This window comes from Rhipicephalus sanguineus, chromosome 11 (assembly GCF_013339695.2).
Source record: "Rhipicephalus sanguineus isolate Rsan-2018 chromosome 11, BIME_Rsan_1.4, whole genome shotgun sequence".
NCBI classification, from domain to species: Eukaryota; Metazoa; Arthropoda; class Arachnida; order Ixodida; family Ixodidae; genus Rhipicephalus; species Rhipicephalus sanguineus.
In genome coordinates, this window is record NC_051186.1 from 71,056,309 (window position 1) to 71,069,416 (window position 13,108).

General features: G+C 47.8%; 1 protein-coding gene across 1 annotated transcript in view; it reads right to left on the reverse strand.

Moving 5' to 3' along the window:
• Positions 1 to 2,247: 2,247 nt before the first annotated feature.
• The window catches only part of LOC119375134 (sulfotransferase ssu-1), a 64,584-nt gene continuing 53,723 nt past the window's right edge, over positions 2,248 to 13,108 (reverse strand). Inside the window, exons 5-8 of the mRNA XM_037645329.2 lie at positions 12,895 to 12,922; positions 7,599 to 7,727; positions 3,752 to 3,825; positions 2,248 to 2,522 (exon numbers count right to left, since the gene is read on the reverse strand). Coding sequence (XP_037501257.1) covers positions 2,298 to 2,522; positions 3,752 to 3,825; positions 7,599 to 7,727; positions 12,895 to 12,922 — 456 coding nt within the window. The 3' untranslated portion in view covers positions 2,248 to 2,297. The remainder of the gene's footprint in view (positions 2,523 to 3,751; positions 3,826 to 7,598; positions 7,728 to 12,894; positions 12,923 to 13,108) is intronic.

Below are 13,108 nucleotides of genomic sequence, written 5' to 3' on the forward strand. Positions count from 1 at the left end.
AACCCCGCGCCGTTCACACGCCGCCGCCGGAGGCGGAAACAACGGCGTGCCGCCGCCGGCGATTTTGGGACCGGCGCACAGGTCTAATCGCGACACAATGACGAACGTATAACACTAACGTATTCGCAGAGCGAATACATCGAGCAATGGCTTTTACCATTTATACATTAGAACGGCGGTAAGGATAAACATCTCACCAATGCAATATACCATTCTGGCGGAATTTCCATTTGCTCGTATACATCGCTTAGTTGAGTTACCATTCTAATGAAGTGGGCTCCAGCGACTCTTCAAAAATACTTCGTGCTACATTCACATTCCGTGCAATACTTCCTGCCACCGAGTTACAATGATGTACCATTCGACATGTTCCTTCTCACAGGAATGCATAGTCTCTGGAAGACGCGCATGTTGCAGCGAAAGGCAGAGCCGATAATTTTCTCAAGAGCCACGCTATTTCTTGAAACTGGATGGGAAAAAACGCTATATGGTTGTCATGTAGTGGAAGGAGTCTCCTTAACGCACGTAATATTGCGTGGCAGAAGCGTAAAATCGCGCCAGGCGTCAGAACATGTGAATTGCGCACTCAGTGTGTGTTCTAAAGGCCCACCCACTACAAAACGCTCAGACATGTTTAATCATCATCACCAGCAGCAAAACCATCAACAAATTGAACAGCTGCGTAGGATCGCGTGTTGCCTTACGGACGCGTCGTGGGCCTTTCGCTGATTCGCAAAAGGAATAATTATGGTGTACTGGGCACTTAACTGTACTTGCAGTAGGCATTCTAGGATACTTTGAAACGGCCAATGCTACGCGCACAGTCGTTCCTTTTCTTACGACACGGATGAGGCATCCGTGTCGTAAGGAAACGAACGACTGTGCGCCAGCAGGTCCGCGGAGCGGCCGGCAGGCTTGGTCTGACGGTCCCGACGTGGGAGTCGCCCGCTGCGCGCTGACGCGTGCCTTGCAGGACCCAAATAAAGTTTTTCAACCAACCAACCGACCAACGGATGAGGCATGCACCGAGAACCGAAGCTAGGCTAGCAATTGACCAGGCGATGCACACGGGGCCCGATTATGCTATCGCGTTCTACTCTTAAAGACCAATCTCAAGCGTCCTTTAAGTTTTTAAATGCGAAGCAGCTTTTGCTCGGGGCTGTATCCGGCGGTGGCGTCCGCGCTCCACTGCGCATGGGCCTACTCTCTCTGCCACTCTCTTCCTTTACGCAGGTGTTCGGTCGCCTTCTCTCCTCTCCTCCCCCGCGCCGCAGCCGCGGCGCAGCCTCTGCTCCCACGTGATGCAGCAGCGCCGCAGCCAAATACAGCCTGTAACCCACTTTCTCCTCCCTCCCCCATTTCATGTGTATATAAGCGCGTGCGCTCGGCCGGCTTCCATCATTCTCGCTTCGCTTCCGTTCAGATGAGTTGTAACGTCGACGTTGGCGCCACTCGTTCACTCGGCGCTAACGGAAAGCACCGCACAAACACGACGTAATGATAACACAAACACTAAATACAAACCTCAAGCACTAACGGAAACGCCGAGTGAACGTAACGGAAACTTGGTGTGCTCCCGCAATGCTGCTTCGCATCCCCTCATGGTTCCCATGAGTGGGAGATGGTGTAATTTTTTCCTCAACTGGACTCGCTCGGACTCAAACTCACCAAAATATTACTCACCGGAACTCACTCAGACTCAGACTCACGGCCTGATCTGAGTCTGAGTGAGTCGACGTACGAGTGAGTCTGCCGACCTATGCTCTCTGTACTCGTTCCCTCACCCATCAGAGTGATCAGAATCGTGCGCCGGACAAATCGGCGCACATGTTCTGTGAGCGAAGCAGAAGACGAAGAAGAAAACGAAGAGAGCGCGTGCCGGTTTATGATAATGATAGTTTTTGTTCCCAGGTTACGGACTGACGCTCGGCGGAAACAGCTCCGCCGTAATAATTTTTGCACCGAAGTGGTTAATTCCCGCTGGTCGTCCACAGAAAGGTACGTTCCGTTGTCTCTGGCGCTTACATTGTTTTTGTGGGTCTACAGCCATCAGAGGTGGGAACATTTACGACTGCGAACCCTCACAATAGCTTCCTAACGCTTCTCAACCCTCATTTTTATAAGGCCAGGTGAGAAATGTTCATGGTTTTTGACACACTCGCCGAGTGACAACTTCGAGACATTCGAAGCCCAATAACGATCACGAACCACACAGCGCGAGCCACCGTAACGAAGAAGCAACAGATTGAAAAGGAAACAACGTTTATTACACTTTCGGGACCTGTTAACTGTGTATGTCATCGAGGAATATCGAATTCCTTCCACAGGTCCATGACGTCACTCCCCGCCGTCTTGACTTTGATGCGTCCCAGCATCCTCTGCACCTGCACCGGGGAGAAGTGTCCCTTCCAGTCGCCCACGGCGCCCTTGCGGACAAACTCGCCCGTCATGGGCCTTTGGAGTAGTTCTTCAAGGCTCGTTCCCGCTGGGAAATCTTGGGCTTTGGCGCACTCCGCCTTTTGCTGAAATATATTTTTTAGAGAAAACAGTCAAAATTGCATCGCATTCTCACTACCTTAAGATTTAACACTGTCACCCACTGAATTGAGTTGTGTGACTTATTGTAAAATTGTGATGCATTCTAGCCATATATAGTGAATACTCAAACTATATACTTTGTCGCAAAGTAATGCGATATCGTTCATACGCTGCCATTCATATGTTTGCGTAGCGAAATTCGACCCAAATAAATTGCTTCAATCAAAACGTGCCAATCACTGTGACATATCTATGAAAGTCAAATATATATTTTCCTCTATTATTCTACTATGCATATATAACGATTCCTGGGATTTTTGGAGATGCGCAAGCGACGCTCTACCGTGACTGAATGGGAAAGAAGTTGCATGTAGTTGAGACGCATTGAAACATTCTGGCGAAAGAATAACGGCGTCGCACATAGTAGCTAGCTTTCCAGGAGATTTTAATATGTATTTTACAATGCAGCTCACGGGGCTTTTGTAGGCAGCGTTGAAGATTCAGGCGCCCTAGGTACTAATCAGTGGCGTGGCCAGAGGTATGGTGATGGTTTGGGGGCTCAACACTCCACTCTCCTCCAAAAAAAAAATTACATTTTGTATGTGCATATATACGGTGACAACGTATCCGCTGATATCCTTAAAGGAACAAAAGTGACATTCACTTGCGCCCTGCAAATCGTTTTGACGCAGTTTATTTCCAGTGACCGAATCCCGTCGGATCCGCCTAATTATCGTCCTATCTCGCTAACATGCATTGCGTGCAAACTTATAGAACATACAATTTACTCCCGTCTGGCAAAGCCACTGCGGTTGGGCGTCACCTGCGTGCAGAAGTGCTATTCATGCTGCTACTCCACACCTTGTTGTTATGCGTCCCGAAGCTAAGACGCTTTGTTTTTGTGAGAGAAAGCGATGTCGTAACAGAAACGAGGCCGCTCGTTTGCGAACAAGACGAACACTTATTTGCAGAGCACAAGAACAATGACGATAGCACAAGAGCAAAGAAAGAAAAGTAATAGGTGCATAATAGAGGGCGATAAATCTTCAAGAAGAGAGCTTCCGCTCGGTAGAAACAGGCACAGACGCCACAGGGGACAGGCTCACAAGTGCGGGTGACGATGGCAGCTGATGTCGTGGATTGCAGAAGCGACGACAGGAGACGCGGCGGTAGATGCCGGACCCGGTTGAGGGCAATGCCCGGACGCTCTTACGTCGTTCGCCAGCCAAAGCTTGGCCTCTGTCGTCGAGACGCAGGTGGGCTTGGATCGCGCGTCCTTGCGACGATCTGCAAACGCCACGCAGAGGGAAGAGGTTTGTAGCTTGACGTGGTGCCAGGTAGGAGCATGCAGCAACCTTCAGCCAGGTACACGGCTGGTCGCTACTCCCGCGCCTTGGGCACCGTCTATCCTGCTCCGCCGTTCTTCTATGGAGTCTCCTCTTCCGAACCACCAAGGATGGCGCTCACTGGTTGGGTCTCCCTTGCGCATTGTTGATGATGATGATGATTTCCTTTATGTATGGCTCACACCCACTCTGGGGGATTGGCCAAGAAACGATTAATTTTAAAGTAGAAGTGGCCACATATGATTTCTATGACTAATGAATTTATAGAGTAGTTAGAAAAAATGCATAATGCTAATTTAAAATTCAGAGTGAAAACCGCCCTGATTCAATTAAGAATTTTTGTACAGCGGAGCAGACATCCCGGTCACAATGACCTAATTGAAGCAGATGCAGAGGCTCATCCTCATAGTCGTCTTCTTCTACTGTCTCTACACCGCTCGCGCACATCGTCACAAAGGCCCTTCTTCAAGAGTGTTCATTGGGAACAAATGCGGCAATGTGCGCGACAATCATTTATAAAAAGTTCACGTGCAATAGATATACGCAGCTCGCGTCAAATAGTTTATGAAGTATCCTTCACTACAGGTCGATCCACCGGGATAAGCGTCCGGGCTAATGAGCGACGTCATGTTTTGCGTCCTAACAGAGCCTTATAATCGTAAACCTTGGACTATAGTCTACAACTTGCTGTTATCGCGGTGCACGATTCCAAAACGGCACACCAAAGGTTTCTGCAAAGGAATTTTCTTTAACCATACTAAACAGGCGGTAGCCAACTGAAGCGCTTTGAGCTTCAGCAGTACATCTTTTGTAGTCCTGGGATGGTTCCAAAGGGAAACATCTCTTGGAATTTTTCTGTTTGAAGAGGTGGCAGTTATAAGCCCAATTCCTTGCGTTGATCCCGGTTCGTCAAAAAGCTTTCTTCGTTTTGTCATAGCTGGTCACCTTTACACCAACAGGCTTGTGTGTTATGTAGCCACGAGACGCACAGCAGCTTACTTCGGAAAGAGCGCTGTCGCGTTCACGCTGGACACTGCCGATTTTAGGGGCGAAGCTCCTTAAGGCGGCACCCGTTCGTCCCTCATAGTCGTAGTAGTGCGTAACCAGTTGTAACGCTAGTACCAGATCTTGACCTCCAAGGTGGCATGAGCACGCCTCTCAAGAAATTACGGTCCGGACAGACTCACAGGCAGCCCTACGGGCCTTCCTCCAGAACCAACTCCCTCCAAACGTACTGGCTGAGCTCACTACTTATGGACATCATAATCCCGGTATATTAGTTCACCTGGAATGGACGCCAGGTCACTCTTCTTCCTTGGGCAACTCCCGGACCCACGCTGAGGCCTCAACACCCTGGTGTTCCCATACCTCCCAAGGTTGGCCTGACATTTATCTGCCGACAGTGGACCGCGCAGAACGCCATAAGGAACGAAGGGCCCGCCTGAAATCCCTCCGAATAGCCCGAAGAGAGCTCCCTAGACCGCCCGAGGCTTTTTCGAGAAAAGAAACCGCGCTCTTAAGGCAAGCACAAACATACTCTTTACCGAATGACTTCACACTACATAAAATACAACAAGCCCCGAATACACCTCATTGCCAAGTGTGCGGTTCCATACCGACTCTATCCCACACATACTGGCACTGCCCCAGAGCCAACACGCCACAACGCCATTCACTCTGCTCTAACATACTTACATGGGAGGCCTGGGTTGCGAATCTGGGCGAAACCACCTCCTCGTGGGCAACTCTCCTTAACCACATACTAACCATCTTAGGGGAGGTCAGTACAGCCTCACCCTAGAGCCCAGACCCGGACTTGGGTTTCGAAAATAAAAGTTTTTTCTCTCTCTCTCTCCAAAGTGGTGCCGGTGGGAGATTTTTCCTGTGCGTTGTTGAACAATAAAAAAATTCGCAGCGTGCGCGTTAACTATAAGCCGAATTCTTCTGTCTCTCATTCCCCATTAGCAGCCATTGGCATGTTCCAGTAGGAAATGTTAGTAGAAGTAGAAGCGTAAGTGTTAGCTAAAAGCCGACTTCTTCTGTCTCTCATTCCCATTAGCAGCCATTGTTTACCCCCAAGGTAGTGCCTGGTGAGATTTCCCCTGTGCGTGATTAAACAATAAAAATTTTGTTCAAAACGCCGTTGATTGATGAAATAAACCAACGAAAGGACGCCAGATGTTTCTAAAAGCAAAACAAAGAACGCCAGATGTTTCTAAAGCAAAACGAAAAGACGCCAGCTGCTTAACGAAAGACGCCAGATGTTTTCTAAAGCAATGGTTTTCTAAACAATGAAAATTCACAGCGTACATGTAAAATTAAAGTGAGCTGCAAGTCGTCATAACTCATCGAACCTTTAGTATAAACGCGCCCGATCTCACGTCGGTGATGATGTACTGGGCAGAATTCACGGAAGATTCACGGTTTACCGATGAACCTCCGCAGCTTCGCCCACTCATCATCATTCACTCCGTGGATATGCTGTGATTTTTTAACTGTGGATATGTGCTGCCGTTAGACAGAACGCGTGGCTCTTCTGTCATCGTAAACGTGCAATGGTTAACATTTCTATTCTGATAGTCACTTGCGACTTATAGATCAGTACAGACTAGCTTTTCATGTTGGATTGAAGCATGGTTCCTTCGGGAATTTTCAACGGCTCGCGGATACCTTCTGCTAGACTGCATTGGTCATTTGCAGAAACGGGCCATTCTTTTTTTGCTGAGAAACTATTGCCGCATTCTTATTTTAAGATTCAGCCCCACAATTGCATCAACAATGGACGTGTTTAGTTCATGTATTTTCTGACCACAGACAACTTGGAGTGCTTGTTGGTTAGACGCACAACGCATAAGCGTCTTAGGCCCTTCTTCGATCACTAAACTCCTAGTTACGGGAAATGAATAGTAGACAGTAACGTCATCATCCACTCCATTCATAGCTATCAAACTGCCAGAAATCATCAGCCTCGTTTGCTCTTCGATAATCGCGATCTCCTGTTTCAGAACACCCATATCCTTTCGATGTTGAGCTCTCTCAATCCCTAATTGCTCTGCCAGCATTGATATTTCTTTGTGCCTTTCGGCAGCATGCCTCTCACGCTCTAGAGTCATGTGCTCATCCACCCAAGCTCTAAGCTCCTATTTCTGAAGCCCATGCACTCGCCCATCTATATGTATATTCTTGAGACGCTACATATTTTTGTGCCTTAAAATGTCTGTTCACAAACGGCTTGGTCCTGTCGCGGACGCCATTGTGACGATGCACAGTACCCACCGTAGCAGGTTCCTAGTCGTGAATTACATGTAAACAGTTAGGACGAACCACACTTTCCCTGTCCCACACGCACACATACACATTTTATAAGTTCTTACAACGGCCGCTTTATACACAATATACAACACAACACTCGCGTCATACACAATGACTAAAGACGTGTTACCTGATGACGTCACAGTTGGTAGGAAAGTAGAGGGAAAAGTCGAGTGCGCACATCAACGTTGGTGCCTCGCTGCAGTAATCAGGAGCGTCCCATAAACGCTCTGGTGGCAGCTCGCGAGTGAATATGGTGAAAGAAGCCGCTCGCGTTCTCTCTGCTGCACCTTGGACAGGCAAAAAGCACCTAATCTGGTTCCCCGGTCACGTGGGCAGTGATGCTCATGAAGCCATCCCTAACACCAACGAACTTGCACAATTCCAGGCGCGAGGTCTCACCCGCCGCGCCGGAAGTGGGCACTCGGAGGCCGAGGAAGGGCAGTGGCAACGGGTCCCACTCCTCACATTTAACGAGGTGTGTAAGCACTACGAACTGGGTCGTCGAAGTTTCCGCTTCCACACCGATACCTAAACAGACCACAGGCAATCACCTTGCGAATGCTACAGACGGCGACGTATTCGTCTCCGTTTATACAATCTAAATTCATAGAAGGCATCAGCCCGGGCTGTCCGCGTTGTGGACATCCCAGGTGCACTCTTCAGCACATGCTGTGGCAGTGCCACGACTTGCGCGGTGGCTCAGGGTCGCCCTCCACGGAGGAAGACTGGCTCCGACTTCTCACTAGCTCCGCCAAGGAAGAGCAGCTCAGGGCTGTCCAGAGAGCCCGCGAAGTCGCCGAGAGTCTCAACCTCCCGGCTCCATCTTGGGTGCGGCCCGCGGACGTTAGCCCCTGACGGGGCATTCTTCTCAGGAACAAATAAAGTTCGCTGTCCGTCCGTCCGTCCGTCCGTCCGTCCGCCCGTCCGTCCGTCCGTCTGTCTGTCTGTCTGTCTGTCTGTCTGTCTGTCTGTCTGTCTGTCCGTCCGTCCGTCTGTCCGTCCGTCCGTCCGTCCGTCCGTCTGTCTGTCTGTCTGTCTGTCTGTCTGTCTGTCTGTCTGTCTGTCTGTCTGTCTGTCTGTCTGTCTGTCTGTCTGTCTGTCTGTCAGGAGCGTCCCAGCAGCGACGCTTCGAAGTCGTCGGCTCGATGCTGGAAGTTCCACTCAGAGTCAGGTGGCCAGGCGGTGTGCTGGGAACGAGTGCCGTCGGTACACCGCAGGATCATTGATGTTTAGGTGCACTGTTGGGCTGGCCACGAAGTTGCGCCAACGGTTTACACACAGTAAGCTCGAGGACATGAAGCATCGGCAGGAGCCAGGATTTCTTCTCCGCATGGCTGCTTCTTCCGCCGTTCTGTAACCCTTCCTCCTCATGCGGCCCTGCCTTTTCTTTTTTAAATGCGAAGCATTTCTTAGCGAACTTCTGCGACTTTGAGCGTATCTATCTATCTATCTATCTATCTATCTATCTATCTATCTATCTATCTATCTATCTATCTATCTATCTATCTATCTATCTATCTATCTATCTATCTATCTATCTATCTATCTATCTATCTCATCTATCTATCTAGCCGCCTACGACTTTGTGCTCTCCTGGCCGTTTCGTTAATCGGATGTATACCAAAATTGGTGGTCCATAACATGGCCTTATTACGACATAAATGACAGGTCATATCATGAAAATCATGACACGCATGTCATGAACAGCACGATTTACATTCCACGGCTTTTGGGCTCCCTGGGCCGTTCCGTTAATCGGATGTACACCAAAATTGGTGTGTCCCTAACATGGCCTATATAACATAAATGACAGGTATATCTGAAAATCATGACAAGCATGTCATGAACAGCATGATTTACATTCCACGGCCTTTGGCTCTTGCGACCGTTCCGTTCGTTTCATATATACCAAAATTGGTGCGGCGTGACAAGAGGTCATGACGAACATAATGACTGTCCTAACATGCAAATCATGACGCGCATGTCATGTGCAGCATGATTTACATGACATGGTCTTGGGGCGCTCGCGGCCGTTTAATGAAGGGATACATACGAAAACTGGTATGACGAGACATTTCTGTTTGACGAACATAACTGACCGTGTAACATGAAAATCATGATATGCATGTCATGTATGACATCATTTACATGCCACGCTCATGGCGCACTCGCGGCCGTTTCGCTAGATTGATATACACCAAAACTGGTATTGTGCGATGTGACTTTATGAAGAACATGAATAACAGGTGGTAGCACGAAAACCATGACATCCATGACATGTATACCATGATTTACATGCCACGCTCATGGTGCGTTCGCGTACGTTTCGCTTGCGTGATATACACCAAAGTTGGTGTTACGCGACACGACTGTATGACGAACGTAAGTGAGACGTGGTAACATGAAAATCATGACATGCAAGTCATGTACGACCTGATTTACATGCCACGCTCATGATGCGCTAGCGGCAGTTTCAGTAGATTGTTATACACGAAAATTGGTATTGCGCGATGTGACTGTATGAAGAATATGAATGACAGTTGGTAAGATGAAAACTATGATATGCATGTCATGTATGTCATGATTTACATGCCACGCTCATGGTGCATTCGCGTCCGTTTCGCTTGCGTGATATACATCAAAATTGGTGTTACGCGACACGACTGTATGACGAACGTAAGTGAGACGTGGTAACATGAAATCATGACATGCGAGTCATGTACGGCCTGATTTACATGCCACGCTCATGATGCGCTAGCGGCAGTTTCAGTAGATTGATATACACCAAAAGTGATCGCGCGATGTGACTGTATGAAGAACATGAATGACAGTGGTGTAAATGAAACCCATGACATGCATGTCATGATTAATTGCCACGCTCATGATGCATTCGCGGGCCGCTTCGCTAGCTCGATGTACACCAAAATTGCTATTGCGCAAAGCGACTGTACGACGACGTAAATGTACGTGGTAACATGAAAATCATGACATGCACGACATGATTTACATGTCATGCTCATGACGCAGCAGAGTCTGCGTCGTTTCGCTTGCTTGACACACCAAAATTGGTATTGCACGCCGCGACTGCATGACGAACGTAAATGAGAGGTGGTAACATGGAAATCATGACATGCAGGTTATGTATGTCATGATTTACATGCCGCGCTCATTGTGCATTCCCCGGCCGTTTCGCTAGCTTGGTACACACCAAAATTGGTATTGCGCGACGCCACTGTATGACGAACGTAAATGAAAGGTGGTAACATGATAATAATGACATGCATGAAATGTACGACATGATTTACATGCCATGCTCATGGCGCACTCGTGGCCGTTTCGCTAGATTGATATGCACAAAAAAAACACGGCTGATCCCTCCGTCATAGGAATCGGTATAACACGAAAGTGAAACGTGTCTTCACAGAAGTAGTGCTTATTGTGTAGTGATATATGAGAGTTTGTACAATGTCTATTCGTGTTTGGCACTATCTATCTGCCTATGACTTTGTGCTCTCCTGGCCGTTTCGCTAATCGGATGTATACCAAAATTGGTGTGGCATAACATGACTTTATTACGAACATAAATGACAGGTCCTAAAATGAAAATCATGACATGAATGTCATGAACAGAGTGATTTACATTCCACGGCCTTGGGGCTCTTGCGGCCGTACCGTTAGTTTCATATATACCAAAATTGCTATGGCGTGACAAGAGTTCATGACAAACAAAATGACAGGTCCTAACATGCAAATAATGACGGGCATATCATGTGCAGCATCATTTACATGACATGGTCCCGGGGCACTCGCGGCTGTTTAAATGAATGGATATATATGAAAACTCGTGTGACGAGACATTTCTGTATGACAAACATAACTGACACGTGGTAACATGCAAATCATGACATGCATCTTATGTACGACATGGTTTACATGCCACGCTCATGGCGCACTCGCGGCGGTTTCGCTAAATTGATATACACCAAAATTGGTGTTGTGCGATGTGACTGTATAAAGAACATGGATAACAGGTGGTAACATGAAAACCATGACATGTCACGTATGTCATCATTTACATGCCACGCTCATGGTGCATTCGCGGCCGTTTCGCTTGCTTTATGTACACCAAACTTGGTATTGCGCGACGCGACTGTATGACGAACGTAAATGAGAGGTGGCAACATGAAAATCATGGCATGCAAGTCATGTACGACATGATTTACATGCCACGCTCATGGTGCGCTCGCGGCCGTTTCGCTAGATTGATATACACCAAAATTGGGATTGCGCGATGTGATTGTATGAACAACATGAATAACAGTTGTTACCATGAAAATCATGACATGTATGTCATGATTTACATGCCACGCTCATGATGCATTCGCGGCCGCTTCGCTAGCTTGATATACACAAAAATTGGTATTGCGTGACGCGACTGTATGACGAACGTAAATGAGAGGTGGTAACATGAAAGTCATGACATGCATGGCATGTACGACATGATTTACATGCCATGCTAATGGCGCACTCGTGGCCGTCTCGCTAGATTGATATACACTAAAATTGGTATTGCGCGATGTGACTGTATGACGAACGTAAATGACAGATGGTGACATGAAAGTCATGACATGTACGACATGATTTACATGCCATGTTCATGGCGAACTCGTGGCCTTTTGGCTAGACTGATATACACCAAAACTGGTATTGAGCGACGCGACTGCATGACGAACGTAAATGAGAGGTGGTAACATGAAAATAATGACATGCATGACATGTACGACATGATTTACATGTCTTGCTCATGGCGCACTCGTGGCCATTTCGCTCGTTTGATATACACCAAAATTGGTATTGCGTGACGCGACGGCATGACGAACGTAAATGAGAGGTGGTAACATGAAAATCATGCAAGTCATGTACGGTGTGATTTACATGACACTGTCATGGTGCGCTTCCGGCCGTTTTGTTAGCTGGATATATACCAAAATTGGTATGGCATGACAGGAGTGCTTGATGAACATAAATAACAGGTCATGCATTGTATATACCAGAATACACGTTTCATTGGCATGGTATATACCATATTGTGCATGCATGCGTGCATGGGAAACATGCGATATATGGTGAACTAGATGCCATGACATGAATGATTTTATTTGACTCAAAGACAAACAAGGTGATGTATGCAACTCTTTGCTGGCTGCTTCGCATTACATCGATTCCCACAGTGCGTGGGATCTGCCGGATTTTTCTTTCCGTGGTTTTTATCCCGGTGTCACAGCAGCTTTCTTCTTATTTCGTTGCTGTCGTTTATCATTTTTTTACGTTCCTACACGTACCACATCACAACTGCTTCATAATGCCTTCTTCTCAAACCAACCGGGATTTCGGTCCGGCTATTCGTGCGAATCTTAACTTTTAACACGAAAGCGTTATATGCCGGGGGCCGCCAAGACTTCACTGACATCACTTCCGTCACGGATGTGACGTCGGTAAAATACACAAGAACTGATCACAAAGGACAACGAGAAGAAAAAGCTTCGTTCGCTTTCATGACCTGGGTGTTGAACCCACGACCTCTCGGTCCGCGAGAATAGGAGCCGGGCGCTGTACCCACTGCGCTACCGACGCTCATGCATGATGCTTCACAAATGTGCCTTATACATTTCGCACCTTCTACTTTCACACTTACCATGGTTCGTGGTGGGCGGTGTCGCCGTCTGGGGTCGGTGAAGTGAAGTACTGCATCATGACGCTAACGATCGCCGACAGTGAGCGCTACAGTAGCTTCAGCTTTCAGTGCAGTGGGACGTGGAACGCCTTCCCGCGTTCACAGCTAAAGCTACAAACTCTGGCTCTCGCGGTCCTGAAGCGCTGTGTGGTATCACATGAGCAGAGGCGTAGGT